The sequence below is a fragment of the Apodemus sylvaticus genome, chromosome 7 (genome assembly GCF_947179515.1).
Source record: "Apodemus sylvaticus chromosome 7, mApoSyl1.1, whole genome shotgun sequence".
In the NCBI taxonomy this organism is placed as follows: Eukaryota; Metazoa; Chordata; class Mammalia; order Rodentia; family Muridae; genus Apodemus; species Apodemus sylvaticus.
Window position 1 is genome coordinate 20,830,281 of NC_067478.1, and position 26,704 is coordinate 20,856,984.

Consider the following 26,704-nt stretch of genomic DNA (forward strand, 5'->3'; position numbering starts at 1 on the left):
TGCAGTGAGCCTGCACGATGAACTCTATGGTCCTGATCTTAAGATTACTCTTTCCATTTCATTCTCGGCCTACCTGAGTTCTCAGTACAAAGGGCAGTTAGTGAATGAATCAACGTGAGCAAGCGCACAGCCCAGAGTATTTGGTTAACGAGAATGTGTGGTCGGATGCAGGACTTTAGGGAATATAGTGTACTACAGCTTTACGGCCACAACTAGGAGTCTCAATGTCACACTGTGAGGTAGTACAGCCTAATGCTACGGGTGAGGATGCGGCTACTCGCCTGGAAGGTTGCTTAGCCACGGTGTGCTTAGGACTAGGGGAGATCTAAAGCTCCTTCTTGGGAGAAACCTGGCTTTGTCTGCATTAATTCCTGCCACATGCCCCTGTCCGACAGTTACAGGTTTCTGGGTCAGAGAACTGGCTAGGAGCATAAGCGGTCTGCTAGCAAGGAGCTCTCTCTAGAGTCTGCACCAGAGCATCAAGCACTCATACAACACTGCTAAAAAGGGTCTAAAAGCTATAGACACAGTTCTGTTTTTAACAACTATAAGTTTGTTTCTTTCTTCCTTCCCTCTTTCTTTCTTTCCTTCCTTAAAGCAAATATAGCCTAGGGGCTGTTGGCTCTTCCTTCCCCAATGAGTGAGGACTCCTACTCTTGAGGCTGAATCTGGGCAACTGAAGAAAACATTCTTGAGTTACATTACTCAACTCTTCCAAGAAAGACCCTCACTGTTTTTCAATATTGCATTCAACTCCCCCCCTCCCGAAAGCCTCGTTTTTCATTGAAGTTTCTTGTTTCTTTCTTTCTTTTTCTTTTGAAGTTTCAGAAAATGAATATTTACTTTTATATTAGTCAGTACCTACATTAAATAATAAACCTAATGCAACCTCTGTCTTAGGATCTGAGACTAAAGAGCTTTTTAACTCCCTACTCTAAACAAAGTGTTTTCTCTTCCCCTCCGCTTCTGAGACTTATAGACTTTAATGTCACCTTCATCTCAGCTGATCAGAAGCCAAGAATCACACTGTGTTTAATCTCAGTGCAAACAGTTGTCTTCTCCTCTTGCCTTGTTTTCTTTACACCACTACAATGCCAAATATCTGTCTCATTCTCATTACCACTGCACTCACTTTCATGTAGATGTCATCTGTTTTAGGCCATCAAAAACCAAAGTAAAAACTAAATAAAAAGAAGAAATCTCTGTGTATTCATACTTCCATCAGAGCTCAGCAACTGCTCAAGTCCAAATGCAGCTGATGGTGCCCTCTGCACACATCACATGACCTTCCCATAAGTCCACAGACCCTTCTAACACACAGTCATGGTTCATGTTTCAGATAGTGAAATTCTCAGTAGTCATACAAATTAAGCAGAGTCTACACCGTACCTGTGTGTCTGTGTGGTGTGTGTATACATATATATACATACATGTAGGAATATTTAAGTATGTGCATGACTGAGCATGTGCATGGAGGTGCTCAACATCATGTACCTTCCTTAACTGGTATCCATGTTGGTCTGTCTGACCTGGAACACACTGGTCCAGCTAGGCTGGCCAATGAGCTCCAGATATCTCCTCCCTCTCTGCACCCCTACAACTCTGAGTCAGACATTACCGCCTCCCAGAGCTCCCTATATGATGCTTCAAACAAACTAACAAACAAACCCAGACTGCCGGCTTAGCTTGGTGGACAACTTTTAATCCCAGCACTCGGGTGACAGAGACAGTGGAGCCTAAATAGTGAGTCCCAGAAAAGCCAGGTCTGACAGAAACTCTGTTAACAAACATACAACTTTGCCATGATATAGCTGCTGCTGTCCCCAATGATTCCTGGTCTAGAAGAAGCTGTTAAAAGTTCTTCCTACAGGTACATTCTGTGGAAATATACTATGACTTTAAGAGCATATGTAAGATAAATAAAATGTGGTACAGCCATTCAGTAAACCACTAAACGGCCTTTTAAAATGGGGGCAGGGATTTACAGATACCAACATGCAAACCTAGAAACAGGGTTTTTTTTTTATTGTTACAAAAAGAAATACATTAATTTTATTAAAGGTAAAAACATTGTCCTTTTTAAAAGTATACTAGAAACAAACTAAAGTGCAGAGATACCTAATTTATTATAAAATATCTCTACAAACAAATACATAGATGGCTATTTCTAAAGAGATCTTAAGCAGTCTCTCTCTCTCTCTCTCTCTCTCTCTCTCTCTCACACACACACACACACACACACACACACACGCATATACACACGAGTGCACATTCACAGTACATGGCAGACTATTAATGTCACTGTATCTAAGAATGGTTGATTATTTTTGGCCCTGGTGTTCTATATAATTGAAATTTTCATAGCAATTATCTTAAATGTGTGCATCACTCTGTCATATGTGTTAAAGGGAGACAGGTGTGTAATACGTACAGACTATTTTAGAAAGCTTAGTAGTGTGCATTTACTATTTACATGGCTTACACCCTGTTCTCTATTGTCTTCGTCCTTTGCTGTTTACAAATCATGTTCAATGAGAATGCCTTTACCTTTATATTCAGAAGGAAAAAAAAAAATCAAGAATTTCCAAAAGAATCCAATTCTGAACAGGACATAACACTCTCAAGTAAGTGAGTATGCAGAGGTGTCTGTGCCTGGTGCTGAGGCGCCACCTCGTGCTCGCTCACCTGTGGTGGAGACCTCGTAGCTTACAGCTCTCGGTGAGCATCATCGTCACTTGAACTTCAGAAGCTTGGTCTGTATATTAAAAACAAACAAAAAACAAAACCACTGCCGTGAATAATCCTGTACTTGTTACACTAGTATTTGGTTATCTAGAGTCAATTTTCATTGTAAGTTACAAGCAGCCTCAAGCCCCGGGGCAGCAGACAGACCCTTGCAGAAGATGTCAGCCTTCACAGAAACTCTGGAGCAGATGGCAGAATCTGGTAAGGTTCCATAAAGCACATTATGTTTTAAAAACAAAATTACTTGAAAAATCAAAAACACCTGGGGGACCATGTTTTTTGGAAAGAACCACATTATACTCTTTACCTTTGTCCCTTGGGATGAGATAGATAACTTGTATTTTGCACTTTTCTGTACTGTTACAAAGTCTCAGTATGTAGCCTAGGGTGGCTTCCAATTTCTGATCCTCCTGCTTCAGCCTCCTAAGCACAATATATTTATTGTGCCTGGCTACATTTTATTTCTAGCCTCTAAATTCATGGGTTTTGATCCAGGTAACATATCTGACTTCAGTCTTTGGAAACTGACACTAGATATCTATTCAATCTCTGAAGGAAATTATTAAACTTAAAAAAAAAAAGCACGCAAGCCTGTTAGGGAAGTTTGTCAACAGTACACCACATCAACTGAGAATCCATACTCAAGATAAACATGGACCAACTCAGCCATGTGGCCTTTGCAAACCAGCACTAGTTAGTGCGCATGTCCCAGCTCCATGTAAGCCATGACTGGATGCTAAGGACCCACTGTGTCGGCTCCTGTTTCCCTCCAGTTAAGGAGAGCACAGTAGCTATGCGGGCGCGGTAGCCACAGCTCCAGCAGACAGAAGGCTTCTCACAGAGCTGCAGCATCTGCCCTTTCTTATTTCCTTTCAATACTAACTCAGGACTGAATTTAGGATTCATTATGATGCATAGATTATTTATAAATCCAAAAGTTGGGATCCGGGAAAGAGGAAATCATTTGGAATGTAAACAAAGAATATAGAAAATAAAAATATTAAAAAAAAATCAGAAAAAATAAATCCAAAAGTACTGCCACTAAAATAAAATATTTCCTTAAGAAAAATAAGAAAACAAAAAGCAGTTCTTCTACTATACTTGTGGCTCAAACCTTATATTTATAAAGAGTAAAATATAAAAAGAATCATGTAAGTTATCCTTCAAAATTAGAAAGCCCACTATCGTCTAACAAAATATTAAATGTTTTGGGAGCTAAGGGGAGTTGGTAAACAAACACAAAACAAAATAGCAAGTTGAGCCATTTGTTTAGCAAGGGTAAGGAATGTGGAGGGTTTTAAGGATTTGCAGAAGCTTTAAATGAGCAATTCTGTTAAATTACAGACAATAAATTCTAGACGTTTTAGTTAAGACTCGTAAAACCTAAATTTTTAGAAATAATATACATAAGACCGCCATCCTTCCTATGTATACCTTTAAGTAAATTTAGAAACAGTTACTGTAAATCTCAAAAACATTTTATATCTTCTACTCAAAAGTAATTTCCCCTCAATCTCTGCAAAGTGCTTAATTTCTTTTTCAGAAACGAGTACTTAGGAGATTGGAAAGAAGGACCAGTCTGTAAAGCGCTTGCCTTACAAGTACGAGGAACCAATCTGAGGTCATGAAAAAGAGCCCGGCGTGCCAGCGCATGCTTACGACTCTCGCGCTGTCTGGAAAGATCCAGATGGATCTCTGGAGCTTGCTGACCAGTCTGCCTAGCATAACTGGAAAGCCCTAGGTCCCAGAGAGAGACCTGTCTCAAAGATCAAGGTGGATTTGGGGAGAGGTAGCTCAGTGGTTGGAGTACTGGCTGCTTTTCCAGAGAACTTGGGTTCAAATCCCAGCACCTACATAGCGGTGACAACCACCTGTCCCAGGGGATCTAACACCCTCCCAGGGGACCGGGGCACCAGGTGGTACAAATACACACATGCAGGCAGAGCATTCATGGACATAAAATAAAATAAAGATAAGTTTAAAACAAAACAAACAGGTGGATAAACTTGATTAAAGAAGCCTAAGGTTTACTCCTGGGACTGCATGCCTGCATGTGCACCTGCTCACCCACGGGGCTGAGGGTGGAGGGTAGCAGTCAGGGTAAGGGTAGGAACAGGCATTTCTTAGGGCAGGCACTACACAGCATGTAAGAGATAAAGAGGGGGGCGAGAATGAGAGGTAAACAACAGATAACTATATAAGGTACTGTGGACCTGAGGGCAGTTCATAGTCTTCTTTATAAATGTGTTGAAAGAAAACTAATGACAACGTTTTCTTACATGTTTAAGGATGGGATGAGGGGGCTTTAACAGGAAAAACCCAAAGTTAGACACAACCAGGTTAAACACACACAATTATGCAACGTAACTACCCTTGGAATCATTTCTAATAAATGTTTAGTAAGTAAGGAAACTATTTTCTATACCTAGTGAGAAAAATCTAATTTGCAAAAATCAGCCTGTGAGTCACACTAATATAGACTAATTCCAAAGGGCTCTGGCACACACTGAGACAGGGGACAGAGTTTTGCTAGTCTGAGTGAATGAATGACAAACAAAAACAAAAACAAACAAACAAAAAAGTACCTTTAACTGTTTTCACGAATGTTTGCTTTTCTTTATTTGGATCTTTTTCGTCTACTAAAATCCCATGGAAAATACGCCCAAAAGTACCTAAAAGGAAAAATAACAGTCAATAAGGCCATATGATAATCTTCACAACATCACCAAGCTTTCTAGTAATGTGACTAAATGGACAGGTACGGCTGCTATTAATTCTCGATCCAGAGTAAACTGGACTAAAGCTGTTAAAAGAAATTCAGACCTACAAACAAAGCAGGCTGCTTTGAGAAATCTTATCTCTAGACTAAGTAACTGGAACTATTTTCCTTAATTTCTCTAAACAAGCTAGTAACGTGCTGAGGTGTGCAGCTCAGTTACAGGTGCCAGCTGGGGCAGCTGAGTAGTCGCCTCAAAGCGAGGACAGAGTTGGAGAAAACAGCCACTTTCTGCAGATGCAGACTTCAGTGAAGAAAGAGTGACGAACGCAAGAGAGAGGCCCCTGTGCTTCTACCACTCAGTCTCGGGCGAGGTGACCCAACTCTCAGGTCCCTGTGGGCCAAGTATGCTCCTACAGAGCTCTTACAGCAGAGAAATCATGGTATTCCTGAGGGGTAAAGCAATGTAAAACAGAAATGCAAAACCCACATAGACTTATTAGTAATTTCCTGATTGCTAAAAAATACTTTCAATTTTTAAAAGGCTTTCTAATGAGATGATCCTCAAAAAAAATTACTGACATGTAATATGTGATTCTTTCTCACAAGACCATTGTTTACTTCCTTTTCATAATTTAAAAGAAAACACACACACTGTGTGTGTTAAACACTGTGTGTGCTGAAGTTACTGGTGCCCGTGTGGAAGGTCCCACTGAGTCACAGAGTCTGAGTGATGTGGGTGCGGCAGGCAGAAATGTTTGGAGACTCTTTGCTTGGAGCTGTCCAAACACCTCCAAGTCCCTGTACTGTCAAAGGAGCTCCTCCCCCTTCCACCCCTGCCCAGCAGGACAGACCTGGCCCTCCCTTCCACCCCTGCCCAGAAGGACAGACCTGGCCCTCCCTTCCACCCCTGTGCCCAGCAGGACAGACCTGGTCCTCCCTTTCACCCCTGTGCCCAGCAGGACAGACCTGGTCCTTCCTTCCACCCCTGCTGCTGTCTCCTTTTCCCCATACCCAGTCCCACTTTACATATTTCAAACACAGACTTTAAAGGCAAAACTAACTGTGGGTAAACCCCACATTAAAGCATGTGTATACACAGATTATCTTGCCATAGGTCATGGTGCATAACAGTTTATTCCCTTGTACCCTGTCTGGATCACTAGCTATCTCTTTTTAACTCCATCCAATCTGACAGATGAAAAGTGGTTTGTAACCACTGTTTGATTTGTACTTAGTCAGATTTCCAGTGAACCTCACCACTTTTCAAATTATAGCCAGTCATATTTTCTTTTCTGAAAGCTGAAGTTCTTAAAAAAAAAAAAAAAAAAAGCAAGCAAACAAAAAACTATTATGGCTCCAAAAATATCAAGGAAAACATGGTTCCAAATTTCCTCAAAGTATGAGCATCCTGTTTGGAAACACAGAAAATTGGAAGCATAACCATTAACTCTGTAGGAAATGCTGTCTGGCCTGGTTATTCACCTCAGATTGCAGATAGATCTGAGAACTAGTTATTCGAGTTAGGAAACGGACACCCGCAGGAGCAGCATTCCTATTCTGAAAAACAGACCAGAAATAAGAGTGTGCACCAACTGAGCACCACTCCACCCGCTCACAAGGCCTCTCAGCTTCTCAGCTGAGGCTAGCTTCCAGGAGGCCCAGCAAATAGACTGCTTCATGTGGACCAAGCACATTCCAGAAGGAACTGCAGCGGAGGAAACAAGCGTGTGCTGTCCTCTAACAGTGTGATGCAGTATTTCACTGTGAATTTCTCTCCTCCAATTTCACCATCTCCTTAATCAAGATCTAAAACTCGAAACAGAAAGCAAGGGCCTGCAAGGCGGGGTGGAAAGAGCTCTGGACACGTCAAATACAAATTCTGGTAAGTCTTCCTTCTGCAGTACCATTTCATCTTGCCTCTTAGTAGCCTCAGAGTGATCAAGGCTAGCATGGTGTGAATCCTATAAAACTCTGAGATACTGTGTGACTTCACTAAGGTCACTCGGGCTACAAATCCTGAGCCTAACCCCAATGCTCATCATTCACAACCCATGAGAGAATAAACTAATTTAAATTTTTTAAATACATCTGCTGATACTGATCACTTGAAATAAGGATAAAATACACTTATAGTAACAAATACTTGTCTGTTTTATCACACTTCAAAATCAAGATGTTCACCAAAGGTGCTAGGGCACATTGTATAAAGTCTAAAGAAATGGAAAATGAAAACAACTTTTTAACAAAGCTGAGAATGTAGAGAGGATAAGTACCTTCTTGAAGCACATCTTTCAGCGTTATCCTTTCCCTGGATATTGCGATATCCTTCACCTTGGCTTTGGCTTCCAGAAGAGTGGCGCTCCGCAAGTCGTTCTTCTCTATCCGCAAGGTAGGATAACCTGAGGAGCCAACAAAGCCAGACCAAGCAATATAAACACCCTACTGCAGCACTGGGCTCACCTGAGCACTACAGCCTAAGGACTTAAGTCACAGCAATGAGCAAGGAAGCAAAATAAAAGCAAACAACTGTACACATAGACCAGGGAAGCTACTGATGAAGGGCACCTAAGATGTTAAGGAAAGGGGCTGGAGAGGTGGATCAGCAGTTAAGAGCACTGTCTACTCTTCCAGAGGACCCAGGTTAAAATCCTGGTAGCTTACAACTGTCTATAACTCCAGGTCCAAGGACCCAGACATATAATCAGGCAAAGCATCAGTGTGAATAAAATAAAAATAAATTTTAAAACAATTAAGGAAAAACAGTGCCATCCATGACACTACCACTTCCAAATGTTAAAACAAGAAATACTAAAAACAGCATTATCATTTGGAATGCCTTTGACTTACAAACTCTAATCCCTCTCTAACCTACTTTTTCCTCCCAAATGATTTTTCAATAAATCACATGACAAAAGTCTTTTCAGGGGCTGGAGAGATGGCTCAGAGGTTAAAAGATTGGCTGCTCTCACAAAGGCCCAAGTTCAATTTCCAGCAACCACACGATGGCTCACAATTTGTAATGGAATACAATGCTATCTTCTGGTGTGTCTGAAGACAGCGACAGTGTACTCATATACATAAATTAAATAAATAAATCTTAAAAAAAAAAACTTTCCAAATACAGAGAAGTTTGAAAAGCATCACTTCTGATAAGCTACTTTGACCACTCTCATTAGCACTCCCAAAGCCCAGTATTTAAGTACTTTTTCTGCCCCGCCCCCTTTTTTGAGACCAGTCTCACAAGGCAGCCCATGCTGGTTCCCAAGTACTGGGATCATAGGTATCTTCCACTACAACCCATCCTTTTGTTGTCAATCCTATTTTGTTTGGTTTGAGGCGGGGTCACTATGTATGCCTGGTTGGCCTGGAACTCATGATGTAGAGCTGGCTGGCCTCAGATTCACAGAGAGCTATGTGCCTCTGCTACCTGAGTGCTAGGATTAAAGGTGTGTACCACCATGCCTGACCTTCCTTTTTCAGTCATAAAACAACTGTATTTATATTGAGATTTTTAGATAATAATTTGTGGGGGCTGGAGAGGAAACTCAATATTTAAGAGCACTTGATATTCTTATAGAGGATCCAGGTTAGATTCCCAGCACCAATATGGTAGCTTACAACTGTTGTAAAGGCTGGTCCCAGGGGATCCAATGCCCTCTTCTGACCTCTGCAGGGACTTCATTCATGCACATGGTCACATACACATGCAGGCAAACTGCTTATACATGTAAAACGTTTTCCAGTGTTTTGTTTTTAGCATCTATTAATAAATGAATTACTTGTTTCTTTATGATAATGTCCACAATGAAAAACAAGAAATAAGTAAATTTCACATTAAGAACAAATTTTTAATATGTAAATTATTTTCATTGGTATTCTTAAAAAATTATCAGCATACACAGTGTCTTTTATAAGGTCAATTCACAAGTAAGGACAGGCCCTAATGTCAACATTAAAAGTGACATTAAAAGGTTTGCCTTTTCTGAACAGGAATGACCTTCCTATCTACCACGGCATTTTCACGAAGGATTTGTCATTTTTCTTTCTTGAGAGTGACCATAGGTACTGCTCTGATTTCTAAGGTTTCTTGTCACCCCTTCTTTCTTGCCATCACCACTGAAAGAAACAGATCAATGATGCAGAACTGTCCTCCCCGCTCCTGGCGTGTTCTAGCCTTGATTAAATCCAGGCTAATTATTTGGGGTTGGAACTTCATATCCACAGGTATAAAATATCTGGTTGTTGCACTTTTTGTACTGCTAAGTTTATCTAACTTATCCATGGACTCAGAGAAGGATTTGACTGGCTAAGGGTAAAGTCTCCATTTCCTTTGTGCTTAGTGTTTTCATCAGTGATAATCTTTCCTGGGAAAAGTATTTAATTAAGGATTGTAAATGTCCTTTTCTAATTACATCACTCCTTTCATATTCATTAGCTGAGAGCCTTCTATAAAGAAATGTTTGTTCTAAGAAACCAGCACTAGTTCATTATCCTACAATACAATTCATTTAGCCAGCTGTCGGAATACTAAGGTAGTGGTGGAGTCCCAGTTAGTAATTATGCTAAGCAATTATAAGCATTATACATTTATGGATTATTATACATATTTTGTTCCAATTCACTGCAGTCATTACTCGCTTGTATACTCTGTGGTTCCATCCTTGGTAAGTGGGATATGTTGCTCAGTTACATGTCTCAGATTTGTCCTATTCAGTTCCTGACCCAGACCTGGATTCTGTTCTTAAGTCTGACTCTTTTTGTTGGAAACAGTTTAGAAAAACCACTACTGGGCACTGAGTGTGTGGTGGTTTGAATATGAATAGCTCCCATGGGCTTACTTAAATAGTCTCCAGGGAGTGGCAAGGTTTGAAAAGATGAGAAGGATTAGGAGGTGTAGTCTTGTTGAGGGAGTGTGTCACTGGGGGTCTTAGGGGTAGGCTTTGAGGTTTCAAAAGCCCATGCCAGGCCTAGGGATTTGTTCCTCTCTCCTTCTCCACCCCCTTCCTATAGATCAGGATGTAGCACCATGAGCTTAAAAAAAAAAAAAAAAAAGGCCCCAAAGAGTCACAGATCAGGTCTTGACTTGGAAAGGCTGCTGATTAATTAGGATTTTGTAGGACATTATCGGTCTTCTTTGGACTGATATTCTCTTGGTAATATTAGATCAAAGCTATCTTCCTCCCTGTCTTGGTCATTACTCTATTGCTATAAAGAAACACTATCACCAAGGCAACTGTTATAAAAGAAAACATTTAATTGGGGGTCTTGCTTATAGTTTCAGAAGGTTAGTCTATTCTCATCATGGCTAGGAGCATGTTAACTGATTCCCCACTATATCTAAATTATATCAGTTACATTATTACCTGCACATTTTGCATCTCAATGTATATAACTTGTCAGTTAAATATTTTTTAAAAGAATTTAGTTGGACAGTGATAATGCACAACTTTAATCCCTGCACTTAGAAGGCAAAAGAAGGCAGATCTCTGAGTTTGAAGTCAGTATGGTCTACAGAATGAGTTCCAGAACAGTCAGGACTACACAGAGAAACCTTATCTCAAGAAAACCAAAAGAAAGAATGGGGAGGAAAACAAAACAAAACAAAAAAAGAAAAAAACACCAACCCCCCCCCAAAACAAAAAACAAAACCTTTCCCCAAAATACCTAAAACTTAAGTGTATGAAAATAAAAATGGGCTGGTAATGGTGGCCCATATAAGGCCAATCTAATCTACATGCTCGAGTTCCACGCCAGCCTGAGCTAAAAAACAGTTAGGAGAAAACATTCATCAAAATTCTGTTACTAAGAAGGAAATTAGGGGCTAGAGAGATAGCTCAGTGGCTAAGAGGACTCAATGTTCCTCCAAAGGAGCCGAGTTCAATTCCAACTGACTGTAACTCCAGCTCCAGGGGGATCCTATACGTCTGGCATCTGTGGATACCAGAACTCATGTGCATTTGAGTGTGTGTACACACACAAGGACACACAGATACACAGGTTGGTTGGTTTTTTTTTTTTAAAGAAGGAAATTAAAAGCTAAAGATGTCACTCAGTGGTAAAGTACTTATAATGTGTGAGGGCCCTTTGGTTTGATTCCAGCATGATACACACAAGAAGGGAGAGAGGGAGGAAGGGGAGGGGGGAAGATTTAAAAATCCAAACACCCCCACAAAAAAACTGGGCGGTGTTGTGGCACTCCTAGTACTCAGGAGGCGGAGGCGGAGGCGGAGGCGGAGGCGGAGGCGGAGGCGGAGGCGGAGGCGGAGGCGGAGGCGGAGGCGGAGGCGGAGGCGGAAGGTTCTCTGAGTTTGAGGCCAGCCTGGTCTAGAGAACAAGTATCAGGATAGCCAGGGCTACATAGAGAAACTCTGTTTTGAAAAGCCACAGACAGACAGACAGACCATATCAATGGTAACCAGATTTGAATTAGGATTGGAAGACAGTGTCAAGGACTGGTAGATAGCTCCTGACACAGGACAGCTGTCATGCTAGAGACCCTGGGTTCTATCTCCCATATCAGAAGAGCAAAACCAATGTGAAGTCTCTAAGTACCCCATGAGACTATGGAGTATTCCATATTACTAACCTGAAAACCTTCAGTTTGGATTTGCATAAAATTGATTTATTAGCTCTTTTAATAAAATTAACTATGGAAATCCAAAGCAACAACAACAACAACAAAAAAAAAAAAAAAAACCCAGCTCTAGCAATTATTTTTACTTTAAATACCCTGATATTTTTATTCAATGCTCTAAAAAACAAAAATCGAAGATTAAATCAACTTTTATACAAGACGCTTGCACATTAGTTCCACACATACTCTAACCACAGACAGAGCATGCAGCTGTGCAAAGAGCTTTAGAATTAAATTGACTCTTACTGGTGATAGGAGTTGCATTGTTGGGTGTGTCGGCCCTCAGATACTGGGTCGTCTGTGTGGACGGCTGAGACAGCCCCTGGGAACTACTGCTGGCGCTGATGCTGCAAGTGATTTGAAGACAGAAATACTTGTTAAGTGAACCTCGGTGAGAAATTTCTTTCCCATACATACAAAATACATGTGGCTTTATAAAGTTGATAGAGATAATAATGCAATAAATGCATGCATCTCTATCAGCATTCCATACTGAAGTCCTCAGGGACTTCACAATGGAGGGCACATCATCACAAGGTCAAGTAGAAGAGCTCAGAGAGCGATTCTGAGCCTCGCATGGGGCGTGCCAGGGAACTATGGCTCAGCTCCCTAGAGAAGACCTGTGTGGCTCAGTTGAACTGGCTTTCAGAAAAGGAGAGAAACAAGCTCATTTGAGCAATGGCCCAAATTAAATGGACGTCAGATGCAGTAGTCATGAACTAAAGCAGTGTGCCATGCTCAACGGTGGGAAGCCGCACCCTCACAGGCTCACTGGTCAACCATACGCGTTGCCCCCTTCACCTCCTCCTACCCCACTTTTAGAATTCATGGTTCTCAGAAATCTCTAGAACATGAAACATCACATTACACCCTACTTTCTAAGTAAGAGGAACCCCTGAAGGTGGTGGGCTCAAATCTTGTCAATCAGGTGCTTGTAATGACTACAAATCAATAGTTCATGCAAATTCTTCCATCTTTTCAGTGGGTAGCAACCTTGTCCCAGGCCCCCTTGGGCTCATTCCCACCTCACTGGCCTGGTCCTTTTAATTTTGTAGCTGTGGAGAAGTAAAGCAGAGACTCAGCAGAGTAGGCCCAGAGAGCCAGACAGAGCCTCGGTCGCCACAGGGTGGGGGAGCCCCAGAGGCTGCAAGTTTAACACATGGACGACCTTGTAACTCTCTTTGTACCTTATCACCATATCTTCAAGCCCCAGTGATTACAATGAAGCTGGTGACCAAATGCCATACAATCTAGACACTTACATGTGGATTTGTATTTTGCCAGTTTCAAGAGCCCAAACACACATGTGAGAAATGTATAGATGGAAGGCATCCAAGTGTGAATTCTGGAGGAACTATGGAGCCACTTACCACAAACTCTTTGGGTTTTTTGTTTGTTTTGTACTGATAGGGGAGTCCTCCATTAAACATTCAGAGAGCACATGTGTACACAAGCCACTTTGCACAGCACAACCTCCATGTGAAATGCCTGTTCCTTTAATGTGCCCCAGCACATTGTTACTTCTTCCTGTGAGCTTGCAGTAAACTTTCCCAGCAAGTTTGATGAAGGGACTTTCAATTCAGAGAATGTAACAAAGACTTGTCAGGCCACTGTGTGGCCGGAGTGCTGGAAGTTATTAAGTAGTGATTTATGTGAGTTTACATATGGAGTCAGTCATAAGCAAATGGAGAACATAAACCTGTAAATCATAACTGCCCACATCACCAGCTGTGAGGCTGAGGCAAACTGCTCAATCCTGCGGGAGCCTCAAGCTCTGTGGGGACAGAAGGAAGCATAAAGCTACTCCCAACAAGACTGCTGAGAGGGTTACACGGAAGCCGTGTAAGTGCATCCCTGGGGATACTGCTTGGCCCTCAGACACGCATTTATAAACTACTGCTTTTACCATGAGGACCATTATGCATCATGCCTCCAACCTTAGAATGATAAGGACCTACAGGGTATATGGTTTTGCTGAGTACTTCACGAAGATGTGACTAAAAGTCATATTTGTTCTAAGTCTAGTCTTTAGTGCAGAGGAGGGAAGGATTGCATCACAAAAGGAGAACAGATGAGGAACTCCTCCACAGAAGTGGACTGAGAAAACCCACCTCACAGGATGTGAGGCTCAAATTTACGATAGATGTGAAAACTCAAATATTCCCTACAAGGGAATACCCATAACAATGTGTACGGGTGAATAAACTTTGACAACTGAACAGTAGGTGGTGCTCTTGTGTCAGCTAAAAATGATTAAGAGCAGTCAAGCTTTATGGCCATTTACATCAGATTGTCAGTTCCTTAACACACTCTGGGTGAATGAACAAGTCAAAAGTGAGCAAAGCAACAGTAGGGGAAGAAACTTTCTTTGGAGGCAAAATGTACTATTATAAGCAAGGACAGGCAGACAGTCCCTGACACCATCACAGGAGGTAGAAAACAGATTAAATTAAATCTAGAGGCTTATGACTAGTCTAAATAAATTCGATTTTTATAAGCAAGAAAGCAGCTAGATTTAGGATAAGCTAAGAATTTAAACAAAGATCTTCAAAATAATAAATTTTTACTCTCTATTTTTAATGAGTCATCTATTTATATATGCATTCAATAAATATTTATCAAGTATCTATCATGTGACAGGTGGTGCTCTGGCTGCTGAGGATACAGCGCTGAACACGATGTAGTTTCCCGTCCTACGTTCCAGTTGGGACTTCTTACTGAATGCCTCATCAAGGCAGACCACAAACGCCACGGGACAGCTAAGTGCCCGCTCACTCCCTCTCCAACACCTACACCCGGCCTGGCAGTGTGAGAGTCCAAAGCTCAGTGGGTTAAGAGCTCAGTGAAAGAAGCCCCACCCACAGACTGGGAAGACTGAACCAGGCAGCCGCTTGCTGGGCTTCAGCTGCTGATACATGCCGAGAAGGGAAGTGTTGATCATAGTAACTGACTTCTCTGCTTCTGTTCACTCTTCACACGTGCCTTTAGTCCCGTCACTCAGAAGCCAGAGGCAGGCTGGTTTCTGAGTTCAAGGCTAGCCTGGTCTACAGAGCAAATTCCAAGACAGCCAGGGATACAGAGAAACATAGAGAAACCCTATCTCAAAGAAGAAGAAAAAGGAAATTCTAAGACCCTGTATATTACTATGTATGCCAGTCTGTCACAACAAACACAGAAAAGAAAAACAAAAAACAAAAAAGCCCACACTGCCACCCTAATGTCGAGGGTGTGAGGTGCTAGCAAACAGTAAGTAGAAGAGAAAAAGAAAACTACTACAAATAACACATGCAAGCACCCCATATTCAAGGAATGGATTTTCCAGTCACTGAGGGGAGACCGCGGAGAGCAGCTACAGACGGATCTCTGCAGGAGGCGCACACAGACCCTACAGGACAGACTCGCCTGGTGTAATGCACTACAGGTCAATTTGCTGCATCGGGAGAGAGGGAACACCACATGCATGAGCTCCATGTGTCCCTGTTGAGAGCACATCTAAGACAGCCGCAGGCTCTGCCGCCAAAGAAACTTTCTATGTCACAGAACACGGGCTCTTCCCAAGAGCTCACAGCACACTAAGCCTCCCAGGGAGCAGAGCTTTTCAGGAGCAAGCATTTTATAGAACTACAGGACAGAAACGAGAGAATGTAGGCCCCCACAAATCAGTCTCAGAGTCTTAATTACACAACCAGCAGGAGATGGAGTGCAGAGGAGAAGCAGGTATCTCCAGTGCTATCTATCTATCAGAGCACTGCATAGGAACCTGGCCACCTCCATTAGCTTGTCTGGCATATGGTAAGCAAGCCAGGAGGAATGGGAACGCCAGAAGAAACGACGATTATCCACTACATCATTCTGGGAATGAAATCGGTATGGCGGCACTTACTGCATGTAGCTACGGCTGAGATCTACTACCCACCCCTCTAGTGTCATTTCTTCACAGCCTTCTCTGCTTTACAGGTGAGAAGGCTGTGAGGCCATCAAATAGAACAGCTGGGCGTCAGATACAGATGGCCTGGCCCCAGAGGCTAGCTCCTAACTACAAGGCTGTGCCCTGAAAAAAAGCGATCATATAAATGCCTTTATTCAGGCAATATCTAGAAACCTAGAGAGTTTGCTTGTGAGTGCTGACTACTTAGCAGGAAGACACACATGCTTCATGGGCTCTATAAGTTACAGCACAATTTTGGCCTGTGTACACTCATGGCCTTAACACACACACCAGCAGTCAAGGAAAACTCAACTCAATGAGTATCAGAACAGATCTGTGAGCTGAGTATAACAGTACGTGCCTGTTAGGGGGTGGAGCAGGAGAATCAAAAGTTTGAGACCAGCTGGGGCTACAAGAGACCCTGCCTCAAAAAACAAAAAGCACAAAGTATGACTTGTGACTATCCTGCTCTTCAGTAACTCTCGTCATTTATATCATCTCTCCAAATCGTTTATAAAATGTCTGTTACCACTTTTCTCCTCTCAACTGCTTCCAAATGCCAGTTCTTCCTCTGTGACATCAGCAAACTCCATTATCACACTATAGCAAACGCTCTGAAACACAGCATCCACTATCCTGCAGCTAGCTGTCAGTCATATGAAGGAGTCTCAGTTGAGGAACTACCCAGATCAGATGGGCCTGTGGCTATGTAAATGAGGAAATGTTTTGGTTAATGACTGCTGTGAGTGAGTCTAGCCTACTGTGAGCTTCACCCCTGGGCAGGTAGGCCCTTGGTGTATAAGGAAGCAAGGCAGTTGGCAGCCATGCACCCTGGTTCCTGCTCCAGGTTCCTGCCTTCCAGTTCCTACCCTGACTCCCCTTAGTGTTAGACAGTGGCTTGACAGTGTGAACTCAGATGCACCTGTTCCTCCTCCACAATGGTTCTGGCCAGTGTTTTATCACAGCACAGAAAGCTGTTAGGGCTCCTGTGGGCACTCTCTCATGTTCCTATCACTCCTTGCTGCTTTCTCTACTCAAGGAAGGGAAGGAGCACAGAGGAGACCAAGCCAAGAGCGCTGGATCCAAAGTACTTAGAGTACTGGATACAACCAGCTCCCAGACCTTTTATAAAGGGAATGCTGATATCATGGCCTTACCGGACAGTGTTAGGACTGAGTTTAGGGAGAGAAGGCTCTCTCTCCTCCCAGCCTAGAAAAAGCTTATATTTTAGTCGTGGGAAAGATGGTGATGGATCTGGAGTATAAATAATGGGTCTGGGTTAGCAGGAAATCCCATGGCCCCAGTATCAACAAAAGCTCTGAAAGGGCAGAGTGAGGATAAGGAATCACCTGACAAGTCTCAACTACGGATCAGCAAGACAGGTAGAAAGGGTTCAAAGTTCAAAGTCAAATACAATGCTGAGAATGCCTTTAGTCACTAAGGATTGTGGGTTATGAGCACATATCTACCATTCTATCTTTACCCCTCACTGGCTATAATGTGTGTGACTACCCAGGTTAAGCCAGCACCTTCTGTATTCCCACACTATATTATACATACCACAATCATCAATTCTATACTATAATTATGGGTTAACATCAAAGAACCTTGATACCCTGAAGAGTATCATTAATCTTTATAATCCCAACACTTAGTGTAATTATCTCCCCAGAGTGTCTCTACTCTGCTGTACATTAGGATCGTTCAAGAAATTTAAAGTGCAGCAGATACTCATGTGGGAAGTTGGGAGAGAGACAGGAGGGAAGGAGGGAGGGAGGGAGGGAAGGAAGGAGAGGTGGGGGAGGGGTTGGAGGAAGTAAAAGGAAGCAGCATTTCAAAGGCAATCTGACCTGGAGGCGAATCAGGATAACTCACATGAAAAACACACCTGACCTTTATCTCTGCCCCCAGGTTAAAACTCCACAAACTTTAAGAGTAATAACCAAGGCATCTGATTTTCTCTTTGGCTTGAGCTTCATCACTCTCCCTCCTCCCCGGCCCAGTGTCTCCCTCCTCCCCTGCCCAGTGTGCATGGATTGGGGGGTGAGCACTCGTGCACATGCAAGTAACTTGTTTCCAAAAACATGTACAGTACCTGTCATCCAGTTCAATCCTTTTCATACTATGAAGGTGCAAAACGGCTAATATTATTGCTACAAGAAATATCACTGCACAACAAACCCCCACACTGATATAAAACACGCGCGTGGAAGTAGTTGGAGCTGCATGCACAGGATCATCTGAAACAACAATGAGAAGCACATGAGGTTTGTAGACAAGGCTGATGGAGCGCTCTGTGGCCTAACTCGGGTGTGCCCTGCTCCTCACAAGAAGGCCTGCACTGCATCGCACTCACCCTTTGATCACCCAGATACCCGCAGTGTGGTCCTCACACAAATTTTGGTTTTGTTATAGTTTTAAAAAAAGACTTTAAAATTTCTGGTTAATAAGAACCACAGTCCCTCACAAGTGGTATAACAAAACACCCCAGCACACAAGACACACAGCAGAGCTGCCCCACGGAATACCATTCAGTAAAGCAATGTTCCATAGCACATTTACAGAAACAGAGAGGGACTGTACTGCCCAACACAGGAGTCACTTGCTACCTTAACTATGTGGTATGAAAAACAACCTTAATAACTTCACTGTATTCTACTGTATATCATGTTAATGTATTCACAGCCTCAAACTACACACAGATAATAGTCACCCTGATGGACAGACTGCACGGTTCTTTTGATCAATATTATTTTGCTTCTTTGATTTTTTTAAAAAAGGTTCTATTGATTAAATATGATTATACCCAGCTAACATTATTTTAAGAAACACCATAGGAATAGAAAAAAAATAACTACCAGTTACAAGAAAGAGTTACAATTAGGTTAAATAACACAAGAAGGATGTATACTTTGGCAAATTCTATGGGACAAAAAGACAATTTGATCAACTGATAATGAAGCGGTGTGTCTGATGGACATAAAATGTTGTCTCTGGTGGACAAAACACACTATTGTATAGGCTCCACTAGATCCTTGGTTTCAGGAAGGAAACTACAGAAAGTCGATTTGGCACGATTAGTAAATTTGAACAGACTAGAGAGAAGAGCTTACTAAGGAATTACTGCTATTTTGCTATAAGTGATAAATCAAAGTGTGTGTGTGTGTGTGTGTGTGTGTGTGTGTGTGTGTGTGTGTTGGGTAACTAGGGGCTTTTTAAGTGACCTACAGTGAAATATTTAAGGGAAAAAATGATGTGATGTTTGGAATGTTCTTTAAAAGACTAATCCCCTAATCCTTCAAATCTGGAGGTAGTAATGCATAGAACAACACATGCAATAGTTACTGAAGACAAAAATGTCCACCAATGCATGCTGAACTTCAATATACTTGCAACTTTCTATAAAGATCATCTGGTGCTAATGCTACCATAATGTGTTCATAAGAGAAAAAAAAAATCTTGTTGACAGTGTATAATCAATACCACAAGTAGACAAATAAATAAAACTAACAATTTTTTTCCTCCATGTGTTTAAGTAATATATACCTGGACTGGGAGTGTGGCTCAGTTAGTAGGTGTTTGCCTAGAATGTGTGAGGCCCTGAGTTCAATTCCCTCCCCCTCCAGAGGTAGAGAAAAGGAGAATCAGAAATTCAAGGTCACTCTCAATAACATACAGATCTCCAGGTCAGCCTGAATTAAAGTGTTCATCTGTCTGTCTGTCTCTCCCCCCTCGTGTGTGTGTGTGTGTGTGTGTGTGTGTGTGTGTGTGTGTGTGTGTGCACAAGTCAGACCAGAGGCCGACGCTCTGCATCTTCCTCCATCACTTCCCACCTTACCTGTTGAGGCAGGGTCGCTCACTGAGCCTGGAGCGCACTAGGCTGGCTGGTCAGCAAGCTCTGGAGATCTGCCTGCCTCTACCCCTCTACCACCGCCCACGGTCCCATCCCCCACAGTGCAACCTTACATCTACTACAGCACCTGCCTTTTCCATGAGTGCTAGGAATCTGAACAAGTCTTCATGCTTTACCAAATAAGTCATCTCACCATACTGAAGTAAAATACAGAATAAGTGACATAAACTTTCATTTTCACCTAGATGAAATTAGTTAAGGGCTGGGTCCAGGCCACAAGTCAGATTCTTACACACTTGGCTAATGGAGGTCTCACATATACTTTTTAATATCCTTCCCTTTATTGGGTCTGCCTGAGAAAAGCCACAATATAAATTCTTGCTTCTAAACGGTATTTGTTGGCTTGCTATGAAGTATGTTTGAGTTCTCAAAGTCTTCGATATCCCAACAGCGTCATTCGCTCTATGTATCAATCTGTAACAGACTGCACACTAACATGGCATTAAAACCAGGCTTCAGACATCACGTAATCATGCTCACACACACTCAGGGTGGAGAATGCTAATACAGGGGCACTTACAAATAGTTCTGCTAGTGTTTTTGTCCAAGGCTGAAGTTTTTACTTCTTCAAGTTCTGGATTAAAAGAGAAATAAAAAGTACTTTAGAAGCTGTTTTCTGTAACAATCCTTATAAACTAACATACCTTCTGAACACTGAGCTAAGTCACAGCTGTTTGCCGTAAGATCCTGAGAACTACTGTCCCGTCATCAGTGCAATCACTGGTCAAGAAACAGTCTCTGCCAGTCACTTACAGATTCCCAATGAGATGGGCTTCTGTGGTAAAGAGTGTAGGGAAACCCACAAACTTATACTGTCGTCGTGGAAACTCACAGCACAACCAGCTGAGTGGAAAGGCACAAGGCTTCCTGACCTGCCATGCTCACCGTAAATACAGAAGCCTCACCTAGGGAGTATCAGCTATCTCACACAGCTCGGGCATGCTTACTAGTTCAGATTTTAAAGTGCCAGGGGCTAGAAAACCAGATACATACAACAGAAGCATACTCTTATTAAAGTAAGAGTCAGAAACAAAAAACTACACAATTCAAGTGGACAAAATATGACCACCAAATGAAAACAGAGATATACATTAAATATAAAATGGGACAGTTTCCCCAAGTCAGGTGTGGTGGTGCACACCTTAGTCTCAGCTACCCAGAGGCTGAGGCAGGAGAAACACAAGTTCAAGGCTTAACTAGGTTACATAGTGAGTTCAAAACCAGCTTGAGTAACTAAGCAAAACCCTGTCTCAAAATAAAAATTCTAAAATAGTTTTGGACATAGATCAATGGTAAAGCATTCTCCTAGCACACCTTAGGGCCAACCCTAGTATTAATCCTCCATCCATCCATCTTCTATCCTTCCTTCCTTCCATTCATATATCCTCCATACATACATACATCCTCTATCCTTCCATCCATTCATCTATCCATTCTCCATCTATTAATCTATCCTGTATCCATCCATCCATTCTACATTCATCTATCCACCCTCCACCCATCCCCACTGAATAGTTACACAAACTTTGGAGGCTTCCCACTCTCAAGGACCAGCGTCCTCATGCCAATCACAAGAAGAATAGGTTGGAGTAAAGCCTCTCCAGTCCCCTCAGGCTTTAAACTTATACTGAAGTAGATATATAATTCACAGAACTAAAGCTAAGGGTGCTGATTTTTCTGTTTTAAAAATGTCTCTTTTCAATGCAATACAGCCTCTTTATTGGCCTGTATCCTTGGCCTGTATCTTGGCATCTGCCACTGTAACTCACTGGCTAATTTCAACTTGGAAACTGTAAATAGTTTCACAAAGAAGCGAAGGGAGAGCACAGGCTTGTGTCTTGGCTGTAGCACTTTGTCTGACCTTGGCCAGATCACTCAAGACTTTTTGAAGACATACTACCTGAACTTGGTGCAAGAATACACGAGTTTAGTGTGTGTGAAGTGGGATCATGGGAAGCAGCCAGAGTTTACAGTTTGTTTTGTTTCTACCTTAAACAGTAAACGATTGGAAATCTTATCTCTGGGCTACATGGAGATTAGATAACCTTTAAGAATCTTACAATTGGAGCAGGAGAGATGGCTTATCAGTTAAGAGCACTGGCTGCTCTTCCAGAGGTCCTGAGTTTAATTCCTAGCAACCACACAGAGGCTCACAACCATCTGTAATGGGATCTGATGCCCTCTTCTGGTGTGTCTGAAGGCAGCAACAATGTACTTATATACATAAAATATTTAAGTCTTAAAATAAGAATCTTAACATTTCAAAACTCAGCTTTGTTTTTCTAAAACTCACTACTATCTATGGTGATTTCCTGGGTAATGGATGATATAATTCAAGCCCTAATTAAGTGCCCACATGTGACTTTCTAATTCTGGACTAGGCTTCATTACCCTTTAAAACCTCTCTGAAACAGCACCATGCACATTTCAAAGCTAAGAATCTCAGCTCTATAGAGGTGCAATAATGTCTCCCCATCCTGAAAACAGCAGAGACATGGTTCAACCCAAGCCATGTACCCCCAACACAAAGATCCTGCAGAACCCACGCCCCTCCAGCAAATGCTCAGCTCTGTGTCGCTCTGGAAACACCCACAGACCTCCAACGGGGCTGAGAGCCAGAGGCTGAGAGGGATCCTGACTTCACCCTTGGCGGCACACAGCCCAGAGTCTCATCTACTAATATGCGCTCCTTTCTATACAGACACAGTCTTCTATTGACTTCTTATCTACATGAAACACATTTTGTTAAATAAATTCCTTACTTTTGTAGCACATTTTCCTCCGTTTAAAATTTAAAACTGTAAAATTTTTTGAAGAATTTACTGTCAGATTGAGCTGCATTAGTATCATAACTTCAGAGTCTACTTTGCCGGTACAAGAAAGCTCGACCCGAAACACTAAAAGAAATAAGAGAAAATACTTTAGTGTCCTAAAAATCAGGATCAATACCATATAACATTTTCATTTATTTCTGCTCAAATAAAATAAACAAATCGCATCTAAATAAGTGAATGAGACAGAGGCTTTAGGGGACCCCTCACCACTGACTGCTCTGGACACCTGTATTTCCCTTACCGTAGCTCCAGAAGAGGACTGACACAGAGCATAAGACATGGTGGAAGGGAGACACGGAGGAAGGGACAGTCACTTCCAAGCCTTCCTTGTGATTGTTTTTATACCAGTGTGTCTTATATGTTCTGCTTCCCACCGTACTGGATCTACAGAACCATAAGGCAAACTCCGCCGATCTTGCCAGTCTCACCAGCAACAGTAACAAAATTACACTAAAAGAGGAAAGACTATGCAGTGCCAAATGCATGTATTTCTCCTAGCAACGTGAAGGATAGAAATGTCAAGAAGGGAGTGCTGACATCATCGCGTGGACTGCGGTCTGCAGGGCAGACATGGGACACCCAGAATAAAGCACGGCATCATTGCATCCCCACGGCAGGGAAAGCTATCAAAATATGGGAAAACTAAAGCCACACTGAACTGGGTGCCAGGAGAGTTCCTATTGGGCTTAGAGCTAGGCCATAACAGATGGCCCAAAATATATGTTAACACAACCTATAACAGATATATCCATAGTATGAGCAGACAGGTGCATGACATGTTTGGAAGTACTCTCTGTGCAAAATGTATATGTAGATTTAGTAACCACATTTAAAAATTGTCTCATTCAAAAGAATAATCACTCAAAAGTACCCCTAGGAAATAAAGACATTGTTACTGGGGGAAATTATAATAAACCTATAAACAAAGCTAACTCGTTCTTGGCTATGAATTAAAACAACACTGCCCTTCTTAAAAAAAAAATATATATATATATATACACACATACATACATATATATGCCTTTAGCTCCTAAAGGTATATCTAGGAACGTTAATGATGAAATAGATTTTAGAAGTATTTTGTCTTTTAGTTTAAGATTCCTTTCCTACAAATTTCAAAGATATTTCACCATCTGTGAGTAGTGGGTCAGAGATTTAGACATTTCTGAAACTCTTGCTGACCCACAAAAAATAACTGACCCCCAGCTCTGTCTTAAAGCCTAGCTGAACGTATGCCAATAAGAATGGTGAATAAAACTGCCAAGAAAAGCCCTACAACATTCTTTAAAAATAAATAATAAAGATGACAATAATAATAACGCTCCCCAACCCCTGGAGTCTTTGAGCTTTTCTGTGTTGCTTAGTTTTATCAACCTGACACAAACGAGAGTCACCTAAGATGGGAATCTCCAACTAAGGACCTGCCTCCATCAGTCTGGCCAGGCATGTCTGTGGGCATTTTTGATGAGGGAGGGCCCGGCACTCAGTGAACTGTCCTTATAGGGAGAGGATGGAGACGTTGAAAGCAGTACACTAAGTCTGTCTTTCCTGGCTCACCTGATAAAGTGCGTGGGACCTCCCCTTGGGCAGAAATATTGACCTGGGGCATGCCCATAGCCACAAAGTTGTCTACTTGGAATCCCAGCTTATATTCAACCTGTAAAATGAAGAAAGATAAAAAAAATTATACCTGTGACAGTAGAAAAGAACTTCATTAATGAGTTCATTAACTAAGCAGTATGAAAGCTATTCACAGGTGGAAAAAAATCCACTACCAAAAAAATTCAAAGAGCAGGCCTTTAATCCTACAGTCAGCAGTGAATGATAAGTGGATCTCTGTAAGTTTTGAGGCCAGTGTGGTCTATATAGTGAGTTCAGATCAACCTGGGCTACAAAGGGAGACCCTGTCTCAAAAATAAATAATAAAACTGAAATCATACTAGGAATTTTCAACCAAATAGAAATTCAACCTAGAGGCTACCATCTATTTGGTACCTGGAATTGGAGTCTTCCCAAGGTCAACAGTCTGGAGACGAAATGTTAAACCCCCACAGCTCATCACAATGTCATGCCTGCCACCAAGGGGTGCTAGAGAGCTATCATAAGATACCCCAGGCTTTCCGCACTGAATCAAGAGGATGCACTGACGGTAAGGGGTGGCATGTTACCTAACCTCTGCACAGGACCATAAAGCCAGGGAGGGTGCATGAGACAGATCAACATGGGATCTAGAACCAGGAGGCCACATTTACATGCACAAATACACAACTTTTCCAAGCTTCCACTTTTGGAAAGTGAGGAGCACATAATGTGAGGAGCAGAAGTGCTGAGTGACACGACAGGCCTGTGACACTGGCTTGGGACCCTCTGCTCACTGCAGAGGCCTCAGCAGCCTCTCCCACTGCCAAACTGCACTTCTTTGTGGTCACCAACCTCCTGCCAACCCCAGGGATTTGTACACAAACCCTCCTGAGCAGTCAACACTGGTGCGATCAGTTTTGTTCTTGGTGTGAGGAACCTCAAACACTCAAGTTGTAGGGTTACCAGATGGAGTTGAGCTTACCTGACTGACAAACCCCTCTCACAAACAAAGGCAGGCACCTCCCTGGGACACTTCTGTGGGTTCCTACATATGTGCAGGAGCCTCCTCTCCTAGGTAGACAGGCACCCCCCCCACACATACACATACATACTAGTCCCTAGCTAACAGACACCCTGGAGGCAGGATTTCTCATCTGAGAAGTGAGTTACTTGGTGCCGTATCCAGCTCCCCCTCCAGTCCCTGCCTCCTGCCAGGGAATCAGAGACCCCACTGCTAGCACATGGGCTCTGATGCCTCTCTCCAGAGACCCTGCCAAGTGCTAGAGCCTGAGCTGTGCTTGAGGCCCATGTTGTCTTGCTGCCCTTGTCGTCCATGGCATTAATGCTTTTCTGGAAGCTTCTTACTCTCCAGCAATGGCCCTCGGTGTCCCTCTGGAACATCTCCTATAACCTTTCAGTCTCCTTTACTAAGTCTCAGTTATTATAAACAGAGGAATAGCTGTCCAGGGACCAAAGCTAGGAAAGCAAAGACTGCGCACAGTCAAGGAGTCAGAAGGCTCTGACAGCAGAGCTGAGGACAAGCAGCAAGAGTAGTGGCAGGGTCATCTCAGTCTAACCACGGGAGACAGAGAGCAGGGTCATCTCAGTCTAACCACGGGAGACAGAGAGCAGGGTCATCTCAGTCTAACCACTGGAGACAGAGAGCAGGGTCATCTCAGTTTAACCACTGGAGACAGAGAGCAGGGTCATCTCAGTTTAACCACGGGAGACAGAGAGCAGGGTCATCTCAGTCTAACTACGGGAGACAGAGAGCAGGGTCATCTCAGTCTAACCACTGGAGACAGAGAGCAGGGTCATCTCATTCTAACCACGGGAGACAGAGAGCAGGGTCATCTCAGTCTAACCACGGCAGACAGAGAGCAGGGTCATCTCAGTCTAACCACGGGAGACAGAGAACAGGGTCATCGCAGTCTAACCACGGGAGACAGAGAACAGGGTCATCTCAGTCTAACCACGGGAGACAGAGAACAGGGTCATCGCAGTCTAACCACAGGAGACGGAGAGCAGGGCCATCTCAGTCTAACCACGGGAGACGGAGAAGGGAAGGAAATAATGTTGCAAGTGTAGTTTAAAAACTAAATTTTTAAAATGTAGTTTTTTGGAGTCAGAGAAGAAACTGCCAATCACTGAAATACAATTTTCTCTACTTTGGTGTGTACTGATCTGTAAGGAACGCCATTTGTCAATCACCTTTGAAGAAACAGATCTATTTAGAAAGTACAACACAGCATACCCCACCAAAAAAGCAAATCTGCACAGCAGTTGTTTATCAGAAAATAAATGAGCCAAAATACTTCAGCAAAGTAACTAGAGAAAATATAAATATTTG

The 26,704-nt window shown here is 42.5% G+C and overlaps 1 protein-coding gene across 3 annotated transcripts in view; it reads right to left on the reverse strand.

Moving 5' to 3' along the window:
• The window catches only part of Ryk (receptor like tyrosine kinase), a 71,180-nt gene that overhangs the window by 14,176 nt on the left and 30,300 nt on the right, over positions 1 to 26,704 (reverse strand). For 2 of the 3 annotated variants that reach the window (XM_052187503.1, XM_052187505.1), the window contains exons 3-10: positions 24,331 to 24,430; positions 22,702 to 22,836; positions 20,460 to 20,513; positions 18,122 to 18,266; positions 12,344 to 12,445; positions 7,738 to 7,871; positions 5,331 to 5,417; positions 2,686 to 2,755 (exon numbers count right to left, since the gene is read on the reverse strand). In XM_052187503.1, coding sequence (XP_052043463.1) covers positions 2,686 to 2,755; positions 5,331 to 5,417; positions 7,738 to 7,871; positions 12,344 to 12,445; positions 18,122 to 18,266; positions 20,460 to 20,513; positions 22,702 to 22,836; positions 24,331 to 24,430 — 827 coding nt within the window. The remainder of the gene's footprint in view (positions 1 to 2,685; positions 2,756 to 5,330; positions 5,418 to 7,737; positions 7,872 to 12,343; positions 12,446 to 18,121; positions 18,267 to 20,459; positions 20,514 to 22,701; positions 22,837 to 24,330; positions 24,431 to 26,704) is intronic. The other variant, XM_052187504.1, reaches the window with a different exon arrangement.